At 31.2% G+C, this 22578-nt stretch overlaps 2 protein-coding genes across 3 annotated transcripts in view; one reads left to right on the top strand and one right to left on the bottom strand.

The window, feature by feature from the left end:
* Positions 1-22578, top strand: part of LOC148283028 (uncharacterized) — a 358248-nt gene that overhangs the window by 224573 nt on the left and 111097 nt on the right. The window lies entirely within an intron of this gene.
* LOC148283029 (uncharacterized) lies at positions 8575-18895 on the bottom strand. The gene is made up of 2 exons (XM_088224218.1): positions 18800-18895; positions 8575-9789 (listed from the first exon to the last, which is right to left on the bottom strand). The coding sequence occupies exons 1-2, from the start codon at positions 18893-18895 to the stop codon at positions 9160-9162; spliced, it is 726 nt and encodes a 241-aa protein (XP_088080344.1). The 3' UTR covers positions 8575-9159.

Raw genomic sequence — 22578 nt, forward strand, 5'->3', positions numbered from 1 at the left:
AATACAAATATTAAATCTGTCGAAACCGTCCGTGATTTAGGTATCCTCTTAGATGAAAAATTAACTTTTAATCGTCACATCGATGGTATTACTGAAAAATCTTTTAGAACACTAGGATTTATACTACGCACAGGCAAACCGTTTCAAAATACCGATACTCTTAAAAAATTATATTTTTCTTATGTTCGTAGTTTACTAGAATTTTCTTCACCTGTCTGGTCTCCTTATTATAAAATTCATTCCTGCAAAATTGAAAGAATTCAAAAAATGTTTATAAAAAATTTAAACCGTAGATTACATCTCAATTTTCCAGATTATCGCCAAGCGTGCGTTTTTCATAATATCCAAACTCTCGCTGATAGACGAACCACAGCTGATATAGTGTTACTCACCAACATAATATCTGATAAAATAGATTCCCCCGAATTGGTTAATCGCATTCATCTTAAGGTACCACAGAGACAAACGCGTTATACACAACTTTTCCACATACCTAAATGCAGAACAAATTCGTCAAAAAACGCTACGATTAACCGTATTATGGATACGTATAACAGGAAATTTAACGAAATAGATATATTTACCAAAAATATTAAATTTATCAAAACTGCCATAGGTAATAAATTGTCTTTGTCCGCATCCTCCTCTCCGTTGCTCTCTATCCCTGAACATATATAAGTTTTATAGTGAGAAGATCTTTTAATATAATTATGTATCCCCGTACTGCGGGCCAACTGTTTGTGACACCTGATTTTTATAATCCGAATCATTTCTATTAAACTCATATGTTATTCTTATTTATATATTATGTAGGTGCATATAATATGCATTTGTGTGTTCGTTTTGAATCAACGTTCGCGTATTGTCAATCCTTATTTTATTGTTGTCATTATTTCGTATTTACTGCATTTTGTGATTACCTACTGTATTGTATAGGACTCGTCGCACATTATTCATTCGATGTGTATCAGTTAAATTTAAAAAAGACTACGGTTCTTCAGAATACGGTTTTGAAATTTAACATACTTAAAAAAAAAAAAAAACAATTTATATCATTTCGTCATTTGAATTTTAACAAAAAGGTTTCTAACTTTTTACTAAGCTCTTTATTGTACCATTTTTAATACAATTTACAAGTTTTAAGCAAATATATTATTTTCATACTTACGCACCCATACAAACGCACCCTCTCCCTCTTTCATTCCCACACGCACATGTATCCTCTCCCTCATTCATTCACGCATACACACATTCACATACACATGAATACAAACGTCACACAAATAAAATTACTAAACTTCTTTTCTTATATATTATGTGTCATTATATTTACAGTGGATTTTTTTAATTGGCTTTAGTATTGTTAAGATTTTTCTAATTATTTTGTTTATGTAATAGCTGTAAAAATCCCAAATAAAATGAAATAAAAGAAATAAATAAATAAATAAATAAATATAGTGGGTCCCTGTGAAGTGATGTTTCGGAAAAAACTTAAAACCCACTTGTTCTCTAAATTACTTGAATGAATCCGTTGCATGTGGCAGCAAAATAAATTGTTTCAATTAAATTACAAATTTAAAAGCTTCGATTAAATTGATTTATCTAAATAATCACTATGTAAGGCGCCCTTGAGGTATTATATTACGAAAATGGCGCTACATAAGTTATCCATGATAAAAATAATAATTAGAGCAGGGTGTGACATTTACAAAAACAATTCTGTATTTGAAAATGTTTATTTTATGTATTTGACTCAATCTTAAAAAAGTACCTAGGTACCTACTTAAATTCAATATTTAAATATTAATAATTTCAAGTTTTGGAGTTCAATCGTTAACAACTACCTAGGAACCTGCTCATTAATGAAAAGTATTTTTATTAAGGCCACATCACCCGCGCGTGGGAAAAAAAATTTCGTCAAAATGGTTCCAGCCTACTAACGCATACAATGGCAATTTTTGAACGCACACTCTTTCACGTTGCACCAAGGGTCTTATAGATTCTTACTTGGCAAATTCATTATTTCTAACTCAGAATGAAATTGGATTACCCTAATCATTTAAATACTTATACCTTCGCAACTTAAATTCTATGCTCGTTCTTTATCGAGTTTTTACATTTAATTACAAAAAACGTATATGTTTTTCAAAATAAAATCATGCAAAAATTCAGTTAAAAATTGACTTCGTTTTCAATTTTCCTATTTAAACATTCTATTTCTATTTAAGCACCTTTACATTTTACACCAACTCTAATGTATGGGAGCGAAGTATGGAATTGGAAAAATAATGATGAAAGTAGGTTGAATGCTGTCGAAATGCGATCCCTCAGGCGAATGTGTGGTAAAACGATGTATGATAGGTGCACAAATGTCGAGATCCGTGAAGTGTGTAAGGCTGAGTCATGCATTATTGACAGAAATAAGAAAGGGGTGCTGCGTTGGTTTGGACATGTACAGCGAATGGACAGCGAAAGAACGACTAAAAGGATCTACGATGCAAATGTTGATGGATGCAGAAAACGAGGAAGACCGAGAAAGACATGGCACGATCAAGTCCATCAAATACTTGAAGATGGACATGTCAAAAGTAGGAATAATCGGCGTGCGTGCATAAGAAGATGTATGAATGTAGAGGAAGCGAGGTCTGTATGCCAAGATAGAGTGTTATGGCGTTCTATCCTCTCTGTCTACCCCTACGGAGAAACGGCGTGATGGTTTGTTGTTGTTGTTGTTGTACATTTTTAAGTAACAACGCATTTTTCATTTTAATGCAAAATTAATTTACATGCTTCATTTTACGATATACTTACACAGGTATATAGATAATTACGATCACCAATTGCAAGAAAACACACAACAATAGAGATATATGTATTCAATTGACACTTTTGCGGGAATAAAACGAAAATAAGGAAACATCGCTTTATTTAGAATTATTCAATCATAATAATGTTAAAAAAAAATATTATCGTTTACAGGAGATTTTTATTAAACATTGAAATAAAAAAAAAACACACGTTTGATAAACCTGTATAACTATCATTTATGCAAAAAAACAGAAGGCTTATTCTGTCACAATTTCGTTTCGTAAGTTCGTTCGTTCGTCATATATCCATCTCACTCTAACGTATATGTATTTTTACTATGTCTTTTACTATGTATTTTTTTTATTACTGCGGATTTTGGATTTGGATTATTGGGTTTTTTGTATGTTTTTTACTAATATTTTTTTGTTTTGGGTATATACTTAACTATATTTTCTACCTGCATTTATTGTGTCTATATATTGATTACTGTTATTTTTATAATTTTTTTGGCTTCTTCAGAACGGGGTAGTCTAACTAACTTTGTATAAATGTATAATTTTATGTTTGTAACGAGATAATAAATATAAATAATTTATAGATAAAAAACAATAATTTATTAGATACATATTCATAAGACCTACTTATTACCTTTTGTAATGAAACGCTTGAATTGTAATTTTATACCTGTCATGTAAAAGCTCTCTAGGCGTATATAATAAATTTAATAAATAAAAAAGTCAACAAAGTAATAAGCAAGCAAAAAATTAGGGAACTCCGTGGTATAGTGGTTAAAACGATTGACTCACCCATGGAAGGTTCCGAATTCTATTCCTGCAAAAAAAAAACGTTTTGTATTTTTGTGCAACGTCTAGGTATTATTAATAGTAAATGTTTTTAGTGGTATTTATCTCGATGACGAGACCTGTATCTCTTAACTGGTAGACAGAAAAGTAAAAAAAGAGTGATTTTACACAATTATTTGCAATGAACATTTTACAACTTGTAAATAGTCTCAAAATTTTAATATTTGAGTAAATCACAAGAACGCCAATATTTCTACAAAGAAATCACTAAAAATGAAATAAATATGGCGTTATTTTATTGAAAATAACATTTAAATTCTATTAATTCATTTCTGGTTCACAAACTGATTACCAGAAGTAACACAAAATAAAATAAAAGGCATTGAAAAACACAAAACTAAATATTACTGGTCTAAAAATCCTTTATTAATATAAAGGATTTTTAGTTATAATTAACTTCAGCGAATTCCACAGTCATACGAAAAAGACAAAAAAAAGCAAATTAAATATAAAAGGAAAACAAAGGGCCATATTTCTTAATTCGGCGTAAAGTTACACTAAAATACAGTGGTATAATTTGGATGGGACTACCATCGTTATTCTACCACTATAATAAGGAATTATACCACTATACTTAAGGGTAACTTTACGCCGAATTCATAAAGTAAGGCTCAAAGAAACCTAACGAAAAAAAATCGAAGCAAAAGGTACAATGAACAGGGTAACAATTAAAGGTAGTTATGCAGAAAGTAGCCAGTCCACAATAATGAAAAAATGAGATATTGGTGTTATCAAATTGACGAAGGGCAATTCTATGTTTTGTTTAAACCAGCCAGCCAGGAAAAACATATAGCTAAACTAACAGATACACTTAGACATTTATCTTATGTCTTCCAAAGGCTAAAAAATATATTTATCAAAGAAAAATTAAAAATGGTATATTACGCTTTAATTCAATCCCCAATAACAAATGGTATAAAAGGGTGGGGAGGAGTCACGGAACTGCATAGTCGCCCAGTAGAAATTGCACAGAAAAATATAATTAAGATAATTTACAAAAAACATAGACTATTTCCTAATAATAAATTACACGTAGAGAGTGGACTCCTTAGTTTTAGAAAATTATATTTATTTCAGTGCCTGAAATATCTTTAATAATTTAAATCGTATTTGTAATAGATCCGATAGTGTACTGTCAGTTCCAGGATGCAGAAGTAAGTTTGCACAGAGGCACTTCTTACTCGTTGGTCCAAGATCCTTCAATCTTCTAACTAAGGAACTACAAAACATTAAATCACTGGTTCAGTTTAAAGTAGGTTTGAGGTCTTGGATTAACAAGGAAGGAACAGATAGACACATTCTTTAAAAAAAAATATATTTAAAAAAAAAATAAATGCGTACTCCAAATAAATCATGTTTTCGTAAATTCAGCATATGTTAGTTTGGTTTTTTTTTTCTTTTTCTTTTCTTTTCATGGTCAAACCATATTTATATGATATAAACTTTTTAATAATTAAAAAAGAAATGGCTCACGCTCAGACGCTGAAGTCTTTGTGGGTATTTTTTCCCATTTCTGTTATAACTTAATTTGAGGATGTATTTTTCTAAAGTGTGTGTTTGTAATTATATTTATATGTAAATAATATATGTATGGAAAAATAAACAAACAAAAATCAAAAAACTGTAATAACTTTCTGAAAATTTCACGGCGTCAAAATGTCATAAAAATGAATACCCTCATCATAGATTCAGAGTTGTTTGAGATTTCATTCAATATTAGATCTGGTTGTCATTTAAATCATTAAATCTGGTCAAAAACATAGTTAAATTCTTTATTGTGTTATAAAATACGACTGCATGCATTATTTAGCAGCATATGAAAATCTGGTTTTACTTTTCATAATTATGTCCTACCATATTTATATGCTAAAAACGAATAAATTATTAAAAAAGGAATAGCCCACGCTCAGACGCTGAAGTGGAAGTAGGAATTTTTGGGCAGACACTTTGTGGGAATTTTTCCCAAATTACGGTATTGCTTAATTTTGAGATTTATTTTTTTTAATTGTATTTTTGTAATTAAAATACCCGTATAGGTATGGAAAAATAAACAAACATAAAAAATTAAAATAAATAATTTATCATTTGCCAAAGTAAAAAACATTACAACTGTTGTGTAGATTTAATTATTCACTCTTTTCATAAAAGTGCCATTATCTCAGTTTCCATTTTTTATGGCTGGCTGCTTTCTAAATAACTACGTTCAATTGCAAAACCTTTTTTTTTTTTTTTTTTTTTTTAAATTTATTTGGAAGTTCAACAAGAATACATACAATACATACATTTTTCAAGTGAGCATAACTAACGTTCTTTACATATATTCTCAATTACAGAACTTCAACATCTTTCATAAATTATATAAAATAAGAGTGTAAATTCAATTTAAGTAATGGTTAAGATTAAGTTTAGTGAAATGTAAAAATAAAGAAAGATTTTTTTTTTTTTTTTAAAGAAAAGAAAAGAGAAATTAAAAACATATAAGATATAATAAAAAAAGACCAAAATTAATTTACATACACAAAACTAAGGATTAGGCATTTGATCTAAGATACATAGTAATGTTTTTTTTATAACTATTTGCTCTATCATGATAAATGTCAATGTTAACTTTTTTTTCCATTTTGTTATAGAGTCTTAACATACTTGCAAGAGGGTTAAAATGTGCCATATTGTTTGTAAAAATTGGAAGGTAAAATGTATTAGGTGATCTAAGGCGCCTACGGGGAACGTACAATGACACACTTTGAACACAAAACACTGAATCAACATTATTGTGAATTATATTATACAAGTACATCATATCTATAATTTGTCTCCTAGTTTCTAACTTTTCAATTTTAAAATACTCCAAGCGCTCTTCATAACATTGAAGTATTCTGCCCATGTTACACTTAAACGACAAAGAACGAAGAAATTTTTTCTGTACAGTTTCAATTATATTTTTATAAATCACATAATGAGGTGACCAAACAATACTTCCAAATTCCAACTTACTACGTACAAGAGAATTATACAAACAAATTATTGATGCTGCATTTCTAAATGGCTTGGATATTCTGTGTATGAAGCCCAGCATTTGTAAAGATTTCTCTTTAACAATATTGAAATGATTGGAAAAAGTTAAACGTGAGTCAAATGTGATTCCAAGATCTCGGATTGTGCTTACTGAGTTGAGGTCAATATTATTAATGCTATAAGTAAAACAGTTTTGAGTTCTTTTTCTTGTAAACGTTATTTGATAGCATTTTTTAACATTAAGGTGCATATCATTCAGTTTACACCATTCACTTAAGGAATCAAGATCTTTTTGAAGCATTGCGTGATCATCTGTTGATTCAATTTTACGAAATATTTTCAAGTCATCAGCATAGAAAAGATAATTACACTCTAAGAGGGAGCCAAGATCGTTTATAAAAATTAAAAATAATAATGGTCCAAGATTAGAGCCCTGCGGCACACCAGATGTTACAGTTAAAGGTGATGATTCAAATTTATTTATGCATACAATTTGGGTTCTGTTTTTCAAATAAGATATCATCCAATTTAGAAGATCGCCATGTATACCGATTGCTTCCAACTTTTGTATCAATATATGGTGGTTAACTTTATCAAAGGCCTTCTGGAAATCTGTATACACAGCATCCACCTGACATTTTTTATTAAATGATGAACAAATATAGTCACAATATTCCAGAAGGTTAGAATTAATAGATCTTTTAGGAAGAAAACCGTGTTGTTTGGGACAAATTAATGGCTTAACATATTCCAGAACAACTTTATAGATTAACGATTCAAAAACTTTGGCAAAACATGAAAGAATACAAATAGGTCTGTAATTCGTGACAGACGATTTATCCCCAGATTTATGGATGGGGGTCACATTAGCAATCTTCCACAGATCAGGAAAAATACATTCATTAAGAGATTTATTAAATATCATGTACAATGGTTTGCTTAATTCATTACTGCAGTTTTTTAAAAACATACTTGGTATCTGGTCAGGCCCTGGACCCTTATTAATATCCAAATTTTTTAGAGAAATTTTGATTACATCTTCGTTAATTTTTAAATCAGATAGGTTAAATTGGTAGTATCTATCATTTGATACTTTGGATGTATTTGATACATTCTGAACAATGTTTGATTTACTGAAAACAGAGGCAAAATAATTCGAGAACATTTCAGCTACGGCAATTCCATCACTGGCGCGTTCATTTTCATATATCATAACTTTTGGAATACAGTTAGTAGCACGCTGTGTTTTAGAAAATGACCAGAATACCTTCATATTGTCTACTAAGCCTTCCTCAACAGATTTAATATGAGTTCTATAGCATTTCTTTTGCAAAGCTTTGGATCTTTTTCTTAGGATGGAGAATGCCTCATAATCCAGTGGATTATTGTATTTTTTCGCCCTCGTCCGCATTTTATGTTTTTCTTTTAAAACCTTAATTAATGGTTTACTAAACCATTGTGGATAATTACAATTTGATTTACTATTTTTAAATGGGGCATGTCTATTTATTATTTCCCATAAAATGTTGTAGAAAATCAAGACCATATCATTTGTATTATGTTCTCCAAACTTCATCTTCCAGTCTTCAGATGATATGTCTTGACGGCAGAGTTCGTAATTACATTTTTTAAAGTTGTATTTGAAAGTTTCGCAATTTTCATTCAATAATTGAGTATTCTCAATTTCAAATGAAATTTCGATTGCTGGATGATGCTGATCAATTGCTACAAGACCGTCGACTGGAAAAACTTTTAAATTATTTTTATCAGAGAAAACTAGATCCAATATTCGACCATTATGATTGCATTGATAATTAAATTGATAAACGTTACAGATACATGCAAAGTCAACCAAAATTAATGATTTTGAGCTAGTATAATTTGTAGGACAGAGAAAATTATTATTACCTGAAGCATCTGATACCCATTTAATTTCAGGTATGTTAAAATCGCCCAGAATGATGCATTGTGAATTTGATTTACGTTGAAGACATCTGTACTGAAGCTTTTGAAAGCAGCTATTATAGTTAGAGATATTTAAATTTGGAGGAATATATGCTACACAAAGATAAATACTAAAGTTTGAAGTAATATTCGATTTGATTTCCACCCAAATGTCTTCATTTTCACTTTCAAATGTTTTATTTCTATTGGACACTAGCTTTTTCGAGACTGCTATCAAAACTCCTCCACCTTGCCTTGAAGTAGAACTTGATGTTTCGCGATCTCTTCTGAAGACAGCATATCGCCGGTCAAATATTTCTTCACTAAATATTGTTGAGTTAAGCCAAGTTTCCGTCAAGCAGATTATGTCATAGTTATTATTTAAAACCTCTTGATGAAAATTTTCGGTTTTGGTCTTCATGCCTCTTGTATTTTGATAATATATATTTAACGAAGTGAAAAGAATTTTATTTGTTCAATTTCATGTACATTTGTTGCATAAGAAATAAGAAGAGAAATCACCTATAAATTAACTAATAGTATTTAGACAATCTAAACTCTTAATTAAAATAGCTGGAGATGTATCATTCCGTCGAACAAAAATACGACCGTTTCGTGTCCACACATATTTGATTTTTTTCTCCTTTGCTTTAATCCTCGTAGCTGCGTGGAGGGTTTTGTTTGAAGGAGAAAGATGTTCACTAATATATATAGGAAATTTTGTTCCTCCAATTCCAACGTGCGAAGTATTTATTTTATCTCCTGGGTTTTCCCGGTTAAACTTCATAACACCACCAAGCAGGGCGTCCCTACATTTAGTGCTAGATAGCTTTACGATGACTGAACGAGGTCTATCACTACTTTTGTTTGATTTAGACACCCTAAAGCATGAAAGTATGTCAGAATCATTTAATTTCATTCTGACAGTCCTTCCCAGTTGAGTCACCAAATCAATAAGGTTTTCATTTTTATTTTCCGGAATACACTGCATTTCGATATTATGTTCTCTTGACTGTTGTTCCATCTGTGAGACACGAAAACTTAGCTCTTTGACTGTTGTTTTTCTCTTTCTTCTTCTTCTGTTCTTTCTCTTGAAAACGCTTAAATAGTTTCCAAAAATAACAATGTTTCTCCGAGTTCCTTTTTGTAGCGTAGTATACTGTCCACACATACCTAATAGAGGATTATAATAAAATTTAGTTTCCACGTCATTTTCTCAACAACTCAACATTGTGTTCTCTCCTAACTCTTGAAGGTTATAATATAATTTGTGTAGTGATATACCTTAGAAAATATATTATTATGCCAAGTAGATTCCGGAAAAGATTTCTTTGGGGTATTGAAAACGACGTTTACAGATATCAAGGAATTTCTACCCCTGACAAAGTTCTGGTCGGAACAAAATTTATAGCCCCTGGCAACTGAAAAAGAAAATTTCAAATTCGTGTTTCAACAGTCAACAATTATGTGTAGGTACATAGTCATTGCGGTAATTGCGATTTGTACTAGTAATTTAAAAATTGTTGTCAAAACCATAATACACGCTTCACGTCTAATGATGGCTTGGTAGTACCAAAAGTATGCAATAAATATGGAAATAGAACTCTCAAATATTTAGTACCTAGAATTTTTAATTTATTACCAAAAGAACTTAAATTTAACTCACATTGTAACAAGAGCAAAATAAGAGAGTGGCTACTCGATCAAGAGTTTATATATGAATAGTAGCTTAGGTGTAAATATTTTATTTTTTCATGTATTTTCTTGTATTTAAAAAATAAATTTATATATTATTATTTGTATAAACATGTTTATTCTGATCTTTCCGGCTGTTAATTTTTATATGTTATTCATTGTTTTTATAAATGTAAATAATATTATTAAGTCAGTATAAATATAATCTTCACCAACAAGCTACGAAAAGTGGCTTGGTGGGATTTTAGTAAAAATATAACAAGTGAAATTTTTTTAAATTGTAAAAATGTATAATTATGCTATTAAATCAAATAAAAAAAAAATAAAAAAAATAAATAAATAAATCGAATGACGAAAAATTTGCCGAAGGATTTTATATTTGTATTTATTAAAATTTTGTGTTTTTTTCTATATACATAAGAGGTAAAACAGAGTATACCAAAAATAAAAGATAATTACATAGCAATGAAAAAAATATTAACAGTAAAAATAGTAAACGAAAAAATCCTACAAAGGCAAGGCCTGTTCGTGGGGGTACAGGAAATGATTATGAATTTTTGCTCCTATAATAAATTGACAGGTATGGTATTTTTTATTATTAAGAAAGAGAAAAAAAAATATTCTGTAAAATATTATAAGGTGCTTTTTTATTTTAGAGTAATTGAAAAAAAAAACAACATTCCTTTTCATTTAAGGACAACAAAATATATCATAGAAAAAAAGAGTTAATATCTTTAGTTTGAACCCAGGATAGTGCGTGTTTTTTAGTAGAAGGAAATTTTTGAAAGTTTGGGATCAATGAAATATAATTTAAATCAGGTTGTAGTCCTATGATAGACCCGCAAACTTAGTCACAACTTGATTTCCATTTTCCAGCACTGGTTTTTCCAACTAATTGAAAACGACTACTAAATTGAACAAAAAGTTACGCATTAAAACAATAGTTTAAAGCGATTTAAAACATTATTAAATCAACAATATTTTGAGTTTGTCCAAATTTTTGTAGACAAGGACTGGATTCAACTCCCTGGGGAGCTGTTTATATTACCATATTACAACAGAGATGAAGAACATTTCATAGAAGGCAATATAGAAGTCTAGGCATCTACAGGGCTTATGACCTGTCAATGGCTGGTTTAAGTGGCCACTTTACACACTGTGTAACATTCACCATTCTCCCTATATTTGAACATCTATATTCCTTCAATTTTTAACTTCTTAACTTCACAAACATCAACAGATGAAAGAATGTAATATGTTAACATTATTAAATATTTACATTTATATCAAAGTGTTTTTAGGTCGGTTTTAGAAAAAAATATGTTAAGCTTTCAAAAGCGGTACACAAAGTAAACAGTTCGTAATGATATATGATGGTTTAACGTTTTATAAACTAATTTTGTTGATTGACGGGCACCGGTAAAAAGTTTGCTTAGAATTAAAATTCCAGTCATAATTTCTATGTTTTTTCTCTTCTAATTTGTACCCTCAACATGAAAATATATATAAATGAAATATAAATATAACAGATAAATAAAATATTAAAGTTAGTCAAAAACCACCCTTATATAATAGTATCTAAATAGCTCTTTAGACAAACTAAAAAAATAAAATACAACTGATCTATTTCAACTTGAATCATTAAAATTTATTCATAAATTAGCCACTGATGTTATTGTGGACGAAGAACTTAAACTTGAAAAAAGGTTGCAATAAACATGGACACAATACCAGAATATCAGAACATAATCATCTTCAACATTCTAAAACGAGACAAGGACAGTCGAAATTATTAAACCAGGGACTGAAATTATATAATAAACTACTGCACAAAAGATTCGGACAACCTTTACAAAAGATGTTGAAAATATTATCACTAACAGTAGAATAACTCGATGACAGGCGCCATGGCGCAGTTGGTTAGACGGCTAACTGTGAAACTGGCGTCGCGGGTTCCATTCCCGCCAGTTGCAAGATAAAACTTCAAGAAATATTATTTTCTCAATTGGTCTGGGTGTTGTGGGGTATTTTTTATAACCTCCTTCCATATCCCCTCTATTCCACCTGCTGACAAGCCACTAAATTAAGGCTTAGCCTTAGCACAAACGTCAACAGATAGAAGAGTCGAAGGAATTGCATTTTTAAATATTTTTTTATTTCGTAACTTACTATGTTTTTAAAAAATTGTTTTTTGCTAGGCCCATATATTTTTTTTACTTTGTCTTATACTATGTATTTTGTTTTTACTGTGGATTCTATTGAGTTTTATATATTTTTGTTTTATTTTATTTTTTATTTTAACTGCCTTATGTACAAGGGAATACAATTATTTGAGGAAATGCCAGAAGGCATAAAAATGAAATAAATGTAAATATATTTAAAATTAAATGTAAAAAGTATATCTGTGAAAAATATTAGGTAATATATAGTGTAAATAGTGAATATAATTAATGAAAATGTACATATGAAACAGTGAATATTATAAATTAGGATATTAAGTGTATAATAGTGTTTAATAGTGATAAATAAGGTTAGAATAAGTATAGATGTAAATATTGTGTTGTAAATATATATTAGACTATGTTAATCATAGAACTAAATAAAATAAATAATAAAAAATAATTAAAAAAACGAAATGTATTCTTGTAAATGATTAAAACCCGGTCACAAACTTTCTTCATCAATTATAATAAAAATTAAAAGGAAAATCTTTCCTTGGGTTGAATAACTTCTAAGTTTAAATATCTACGATAAATTTTGAATGAGATTTTTCAGGAGTTTCCTTTTTAATGGTGTGCTTTAGACGAATTCAAACACCGAAGTTTTTTCATTAGGTTTCAGATTATGATCTCAGTATAAATATTAACGTCTCTGTTTATGTTCATTGCTAAATAAACGAACGAACATATTTTCATCGCCCTGAAAATGAAGGCTGGTAATGATATAACTTTTATGCAAACATTTCGAATTTGAAATTCTGATTTTCAGTTTATTTTTTGGCTTAAATCGCAAAAAAAATATTTTGACCTTTTAGGCTACGGTTGGTTCCTAGTTGATTTTCATATTTATAACTTTATTATGAGTGTTTTTCTATAAAAAAAACACTGTTAATTCAAAATGCGTTTTTTCCTAAATAAAATATGATATGTCTTAAAGTTTATACATTTAAACAAAATAATAACAAACAATATTTTTTAGATACCATTGGAAACATTCGTAAAAAATATATAAACAAAATATACAATGTCATTAAGAACACGCACTAATAGGGTGGGGATCCGCTGCAGCATCACATCTTAAACTAATTTTTCAATAACAAAAAGGCATCATTAAAGTTATTCTCAAGGCGCCAATAAGAACCCCATCAACAGAAATCTTTAAAGCCTTTGATGGTAGGCAGATTTGGAGATGAACATCGTCATCCCCCTGCTCAGGGACATGAATACATAACAAGGGAAAATAATAATGTCACTGTCAATATTCCTCCCTTTAAAACAACAATTGGACAAAGGTTAAGGCTTATTTTTCTGCCAGATTGTTTAATATACTTCCACACAAAATTTAGTTAAGTGATAACTAACAATATTTCAAAAGAGAAATTAAAATCTGGCTAAAAAAAAATAAGATAAAAGAAAAGAAAAAAATATTTGAATGACATGTAAAATGGATAAATAATAATAATAAATAAAAAAAATACCGGACAGTCCTCTTTAGAACAGGTTTCCCTAGTAAGGAGGACTTTTAAACTAATTTTGTTTTTTAATTTTGGTTTTAAAGGTGAGTTTACTGCAGTTAAATATGTCTATGTTATTGAAAAACAGATTATAATTACGCGTCAAGCGAATCAGAGGAGAGTTCTGTGCATAGTTGGTGCGAACTGTGGGTACATGGAAAAGAGATAGATTCGTGTGACTGGTGCGGTAGCCAGGTACATTAAGGGCTAACTCAGAAACATGAGGCAGGTATTTATGAATAAACCTGTGTACATACTTTGAATGTGTAGTTTGAACCGTAGAATTTAAATCTAAGTTTATGCGTTGAGCAAACAAATTTGTGGTTTTCCAATCTCCGATCTTAGTAATCCATTTTACGTGAGAACTAATTCTAACTCACTCGGGAATTTAGTAAATTTCTAAATTTCCCTAAATTTTCCTAATTTCCAAGTATTCAGTGACGGGTTGCCGGACCGTAAAGGATTACAGGTGGAACAATTACAAAGCCAAAAGTTTATTTTTGATTAGAACCCAAAACATTACATTTCGATAACTGTAAAGAGGATGGGCGGTGTCTGGAAACTTTGATAAATAGGTGTTTGAACATTGTTTTTCTGTCACTCTCTCGCATGTCTCCCCGATACTGGGCGGCGCTGGGCTGATTTTGCCCAAAAAAAATCAACAAAATCGAAGTTTTGCTGTCCCGTTTTCAGCATCTCATTCAGCCAGCATTATTTTTAAGTAGCATTGAGGGGAGACCCTTAAGCTCACTATCCACCCACAGCTGTTATAGAGTCCCGGGGGACTCTCTGTCAGCTGAGCATAGAGGAAAGTTATTATAAATATTCCTAAGGAATACAAACTCTAGGCAGATTAGGGAGGGGGGAGGAGGACGTATGGACAGAGGCCAACACGTCGTCCTCACCCCTCAGGATCCCCTCAATGCCTCTGTTTTTTTTTCCAAAAAAAAAAAATGTTAACAAACAATTTACATAAATAAACGTATCCAAATTTACAAAAACATTTTCTTAAAACTATAGTAACATAACTTACACAAAACATAAGTAAAAACACGGATATTTACATTAAGAGAACGACTTTGGATACAGAAGGACTCCCTGGGTGGTCAGAGGCAGAGGAACCGAATACCACCCCCGTAAGGAGGGGACAAAACAAAGTAGCAGTATCAATTTTATGTGTCGGTATATTTTTCATTTTTCAAAATTATTTACCAAATTTGTACACCGTGCGTCCAAAGACGGCAGATAAAACTGCGCGTTATTTTGATTTTTTTTAAGATCCAAACTCCCATATGATACAATTCATATAAAAACAAAGCGATTTATATACGCCAATGGTCAATATCTATAGCATGTAAAAAAAATCATTGCTCTTGTGCCTTAATCTAGGTAGAAAATACGAGAATACGTTTGTATGAAGAAAAGTTAGACCGCGTGGTTGAAAAACTAATTCCTACGCGGATGCGGGCGAGAAATAGTGGGGAGCGAAGCCCTAAAAGTTCTGCAATATTATTTAGCGGAGTGGACTGTATTTTATTTTAATTAAATAAATAGAATATCCTCGATATGCGGTATGCAGTGTCAACCGGTCACAACCCCAAGAAATGAGATGGATTAGGAATACAGGCCACTAACCTGATTCGTTCTTGATGAAATCGCGGTGGTCCGACTGGTCAATTGCGAGAGGCACCAACACTAGGATAGGCTCTCAATCTGGAGCTGAACACTGGTGGTCGGCGGAAACAAAGTCTATGATGCGGTACACGTTCAACAAAATAAGCGCGTGATTCACGACACGAGGTCTTATTGTGGCGGATGATCAAAGAATACTAAGGTGAGAAGTGATCAGTGGTTGTGGGTACAGAGGATGTTGAAGTTGTGACAATATTTTAACAATGCATACCAACATAATTCGCAACCACCGCGTTTTCTCTTAACTTTGTAGTAGAAAAGTAAATTCTTTATAATATTTTTATTTACTATTTTGAATACGTGTTTTTAGATTTATAGCATAACACAATGAGAAGCTGCATTCGTCCGCGTTTGTTATCAATGTAATTATTATTTTGTTATACGCAGGCCCTGTCATTGTCGACAGCGGTGACACGTATTCAAAAGGCCCATTTTTTGTATGATTTCTTCCTGTTTAGCTTTACTTTGTTTACGTTGGGGTCTATTACTGCCCCAGGATTTGATGCCGGTAAGAGCAGATTAGTGATTTAAAACTAAAAATTCAAAATGCTTAAAAGTAATTAAGGTTTTCTATCGAGATGTTTTACTTTTTAATGATCAGTTATTTTATTTACCTACCTACCAGGTGCAACCAACTTCGATAATGAGGAAGTTCTGTGGTTTTTTCAAACATTTTAGTTTATCAATAGACTATCAAAATCAGCAACCAAAACCAGTTATAAAAAACATTGTTTTTATGTATAGTATTAACGATTTTTAAAGTTTTGTAATTTTGAAATTATAATACCCGTGACGCCGTAACATCATAAGTTTAAGTCAGTGAGATTTCCTGACATTTAAAAAGAGAATCCATGCCTCTCAAAACACACCAAACGTTGAATAACATTACTACCCGTAAACCGAAAATCTATCACACCACAGAACAGCGCTATATTTATTTATTTATTAAGGAAATCATACAGTCTTTATATAAAACAAGGTACAAAAGAACAATTAAAAAAAGTAAGACCAATAACAGATTTCACACTAATTTATTATGAATGCCAGAGGTGAGAAGAAAAATAATTGAATTCTAAAAAAGTAAAAATATGAAAATCTAATAAAAAGTGAGAAGACATTGTATAGCTCCAACTTTACCTTCCTCCCTCTCTCTCTGCTTCCACGAACATTTAAATTTCTTTGTAAAAATTCACAACCAACAATAATTTATTAGATGCAGGTAGTAGATTCAATTTCAATTTATTTCAATTTATTTATTTTAAAAACGTTTATGTACATAACAAAAAAATTCAATGCATATAGAAAAAGGATGCTATCCTCTATGAACTTTTTTTCACTAATATGAAAGATGTCAATATCCGAAGAGATACGGTTGAGTAAAGACATTGCTCTTCCTACTGGCATTACCATCGGCAGGTTGGTTCTGCAAGAAGGAAGATAAAACAGCTTAAGCTGTCTATGTCTAAGGTAGTCATTAGGAACATAAAGAAAAATACTCTCCGTTATACCTAGATGTATATATGAGTTTAAATTAAGAGTTGACATCAAAAGTTAAAATTAAAATTAACAGTCAAAGTTAAAATTAAAATTAAAAGTTTAAATTAAAATTAAGTTAAAAGTTTATATTAAAAGTTAAAATTAAAAACAATATTTTGAGTTTGTCCAAATTTTCGTAGACAAGGACTGGATTCAACTCCCTGGGGAGCTGTTTATATTAACATATTACAACAGAGATAAAGAACATTTAAGAGAAGGTAATATAGAACACTAGGCATCTACAGGGCTTATGACCTGTCAATGGCTGGTTTAAGTGGCCACTTTACACAGTGTAAAATTGAAAGTTAAAATAAAGAATTAAATTTAAAAGTTAAAATTGAAAAATAAAATTGAAAATCAAATTAAAAGTAAAAAGTCAGATTACAACAGAGATGAAGAGCATTTTAGAGAATGTAATATAGAAGCCTAGGCATCTACAGGGCTAATGACCTGTCCTACAGGAATTTGGACAAACTCAAAATATTATTAACGCTTAATTTAATTGTTATTAATATTATGTATCTTTTTTGGGTAATACCGTGTATGTTGGATTTGATCCGACGTTTCGGCTACCATTGCAGGAGCCATCTTCAGGGAAAACTGTGTGTTTTATAAAGAAATGTATGTGTTTATGTACTAGTAATTTGTACCGTGTCACAGTCAGCAGTAGGCACATTTCTAGTTTTGTAGGAAAGAATAATTATGTTTATGTACTAGTAATTTGTACTGTGTCGCAGCCGGCAGTAGGCACATATCTATTCGTTTTTGTCATATGTAGTGCTGGGAACCATGTTGAATTTAATTTAAGCCCGTCGTCATTGTTTATATTATCTGGATGTCTGTGTATTTCAATTGCCTCTTTTATTATTCGTGCACTATAATTACTATGTTTATGTAGAATTTTTGGTTCAAAGGCGAAAAAATGTCCTGTGTCTATAAAGTGTTCCGCTATTGCGGATTTGTCTGGATGCCCAAGTTTACACGCTCTTTTGTGTTCGTCAATTCTCTTCTTTGCTGTGCGCCCTGTTTGTCCAATATACACTTTATCACATCCTTGGCAACTTAGTTTGTACACGGCTTCAGTTTCAAGAGGATTTTTATCTTTTGGGTTTACTAAATGGTCTTTTCTAAACGTCGGATCAAATCCAACATACACGGTATTACCCAAAAAAGATACATAATATTGATAACAGTGACCGTAAAAACCTTCGCACCTATTTCATTGTTATTGTTCACATAAACCTGGGACGTTTTAAATAAGTTTATTTTCAACAAAACCTTTTTTATTAATTTTTTCAAACATTTCCGAGAAATTTCGCTGCACAATTAAATTGTCCTGTGTAATTTAATTCTCTTGGGCATGTTTGGGACCAACAGTTAGCAACTTAAAAGGGACGGATTCACAGTGACATTTTTTCAGACAAGAGGTTTTATCGAGAATGCCATTTTAGAGAGTTTCAATTTTTATGTTCCTGATGGTTATCTCAAGCAGCAAAAGCACATACTGTTTTACCTCCCGGCTTCCAGAACCAACCTGCCTCTGGTGATGCCGATTAGAAGAGCAGTCAGGCAGCTGAACATTATCACTTTGGCGATCGACATCGTTCATATCTGGTTTGATGTTTTGTCCCAATGTAACGCCTTAAATATTTTGTTACTTGTAATGTTATTTTGGCAAACAAATCGTTTTTTATTTTATAAATGAATTTTTACCGCGTGTAAGAAATCACCTTTTATATCCAAATTCCCATAGTGCTGAACTTCGTCTTAATACTGATGGGCGCATTCAAAGACAAAACTATCACTAGTTGCGGATAAATATAATATGATTTTTGATAAAGTGAGGCTTTCTAGTAAAATCGGTCTGAATATGAACATTACAACAAAAAAAAAATATAATTCCAGAAAACCAGATACTCACTGTTCACAATAAATGAAAAAGAAATACTAGATGAATATACCACTATATATATCTTGCAGGGGCGAATCGTCAAAGTAAGCGATTATGCACAGCTTACCATTATATTTGACTTTTAATAATAATAATTTATAGTAATCATCAATGTTTGATTATGTCCAAATGCTTGCAGACTGGCTGGATTTCCTACCTAGGGAGTTGTTCATATTTAAATTTATTTCAACAGAGAGGGAAAAATTTTTGAGAAGGGAATATGGAAGTCTAGGCATTTACAGGGCTTATGACCTGTCATTGGCTGGTTTAAGTGGCCACTTTACACACTGTGTAACATTCACCATTCTGCCCAAGTTTGAACATCCACATTTTCTCAACTCTTCCATCTGTTGACTAATTTGTAATCGTATACGTAATTTTTATTTGAGTTGATTTTCACAGAACCACAGAAAAATTAGTAATTTATAATTACATTACTTACATGTTATGTAGGTACTTATATGTAGTACAAATTATTGAACATTTTTAATAGATTACCTATAAAATAAATCACGGCTCGCCACTGATATCTTGGGTATAAGATAAAACTGGGAAAAGAAAATCAAACGGCGAACTGCCAAGAAGAATAGGAATGAGTTGGGCAGCTTTTGGAAAAATTACACACACTTGAAAATAAAGAGATTCCAATTTGTCTGAAAAGGAATACATATGAGTTGCCATACTGCCAGTGACTACATATGCATCAGAGACCACGACCCTCAAAAAAAGAAATGTAGAACAACTCAAATGCATACAGCGATCCATGGAAAGATCTATGCCAAGTATAAGCATAAGAGACGGAATAAGAAATGAGGAAATCAGGAACAGAACCAGTATGGCGGATATCATGGATCGCGTAGCAAGACTGAAGTGGCAATGGGCAGGACGTGTTGCGCGACCAGATCCCATAAGATGGACCTCTAAAATGTTCAGATGGTGAACTTGGGAGAATAAGCTAGGCGTCGGAAGACCTCAATGAAGACGGTCCGACGACACAGCTGCTGTGGGGGGTAAAAATTGGCTGCAAGCAGCAACCGATCGAAAAAATAGAACGATATGAAAGAGGCCTATATCTAGCAGTGGAGGACAGACGGCTGAATAAGAAGAAGATGATGTCAAAAATTGGCCGACCTTAGAGTAATCACCTAATAGAGTCACCCATACAGGAAAAAACTATTCTATGATTATTGACCGCGAACTTAGCTACAGATTACAGCAATACAACAACGCCAAAACCATTGATTACCCGTTTTTTGCTAAGCTAAAAGTCAAACTAAAACCAAACAAAAAATTTGTAACGCTTTTGTTACATGCAATAAAGCTTAACGGCTTCTCTAGAGAATTATTACTCTGAGAGGCAGACGCATTGACATTGTGTGTACCCTTTGTGATTATAAGACCACTTGGTTTTATCAATAATTTTGTTTTAAGTTATCAATTAAACCGGCCAATGACAGGTCGAATGCTTAGATTTGTGTGCATAATCCCTTTTCAAAAATGTTCTCCGTCTCTTTTGCAGTATGTTTGTCAAGTCAAACTTAGATCGGAAAAAATCTTCCGCTGTTTTCCAAACTTCTAAAAGTGTAAAGGCTAAGTAAAAATCGTGTAACAGCTGTCGAAACTTTGAGGAACTTTTCGGAATATTCGATCCTTTTTACCCATCTACTGAAATAATAATTTTATCAGAAAGTTTTTTCGTTTTCTTATTATTTGATTGAGTCATAAATTCATATAAGTTTATACTGAACTTTTTACTTAACAAGAAACTGAACCATAACTTTATTCAATTTTTTTTAGCACATGTTTTTTACGGCTTTCATTTTTTTTTAAATTTTTGAAATGGAGAAGACATTAAAGAAGGGAAAATGAAAGTCTATGTCATGTTATTTATTGTTTTTTAAAATATTTATTTCATCATTATCATTCTATGTCCGCTCCAGAGCCTCCAGATATCTCTGTCAGGTTCTAGCTCCTGTGCGTCTTCCAAAGTCAGGTTTGCATCCCGTAGTTCTGACACAAACTGCCGACAAATAGTCAGCAACGGTTGTCTAGGGCGTCCAGAACCCGATGTCTTGTAAAGTAGGCAAACGTGGTTAAGACTTTTATCATTTTATATAATAAATAATAAGTTGTGCATTGGTGGGCTTATTGTCAAATGGCAATTGCTTCCGACTAACCAATAAAATATATTTTTTAATTAAAGTTAAAAAACGCATTAAATAGAAAATAAAATTAAAAGCTAAAGAAATACAAATATTGAAATAACTGTACTTGTATATAATTTTTTTATGAGGAAAGAGGAAAGTGGAAATGAGGATAGATTAAGGAAGAGAAAGATGTTTCTTCAGACGTTATTTAAACAGACCTACTGGAGAAACCTCTTTGATAGTGGATGGGAGATGATTTCACAGTCGAGCCGCATGGACACTAGATGTGTAAGAAATGAAAGAAGACTTGATGTGGGTGGGTACTAAGAGGGGGCTCTAAATTGAATTTAATTATAATAACATGTTATGCAATTGAATAAAAATCTAGAGAAATTAAGTATAAATAATGAAGAATAAAACAATAAATAATAGCATTACAGAGAAGATAATATAAACAAATAATCAGATATAAATTATACAAACATACATACATAATCATATATGCAAAATAATAAAATCTTTTTGAAAAATATATGTAGATAAATAAACGTATAACTTCATATAATGGGTACACATTTTTATGTATTACACATCATGTATTCTGAGCACTTATACGAGTATATACTTTATATTTATGTAATAATTATTATTAAATTCTTACATTTGATTAGCTGTGCATTTATATTAGTATAGAACTACTTATACTTTAAAACATAAAAATCTGCATCTTAGAACAAGCCGAGCCATGTTAGATGGAGACTATCCTAACCAGAGGAAGCTCCGTATTCATTTTCCAATTTACTAATTTTATAAAGATTCCCTGGTATTAAATATGTAAAGTTATTTATGTAAAAAATTTATTAAAAAAATATATAAAAAAATGGAAAATAATACAAAAGCATAATTGAAATGATAATTGAGATATGATATATGGAGTAGGAAATCAAAGTAATACGTAAGTACTATTATTATCACTTAGCTTAACTTAACTTAACTTAGCTTTCTTGTTGAATCCAGTATTAAACAAAGACATCCCTTTTGAACCTTCACAATTTCTTATCAGGTGCCACCCTTTGCCACTTCGGACCTGCAACTCTTCAGATGTCGTGGGGCCATTTGGTGTGGGGCCTTCCTATGCTTCTACGTCCAGTTCTCGGACTCCAGTCCATCACTTTTTTGTCCACCTGTCGTCCG

This window comes from Micrasema longulum, unplaced genomic scaffold (assembly GCF_059751315.1).
Source record: "Micrasema longulum isolate JH-2025_06_02 unplaced genomic scaffold, ASM5975131v1 h1tg000271l, whole genome shotgun sequence".
Classification (NCBI taxonomy): Eukaryota; Metazoa; Arthropoda; class Insecta; order Trichoptera; family Brachycentridae; genus Micrasema; species Micrasema longulum.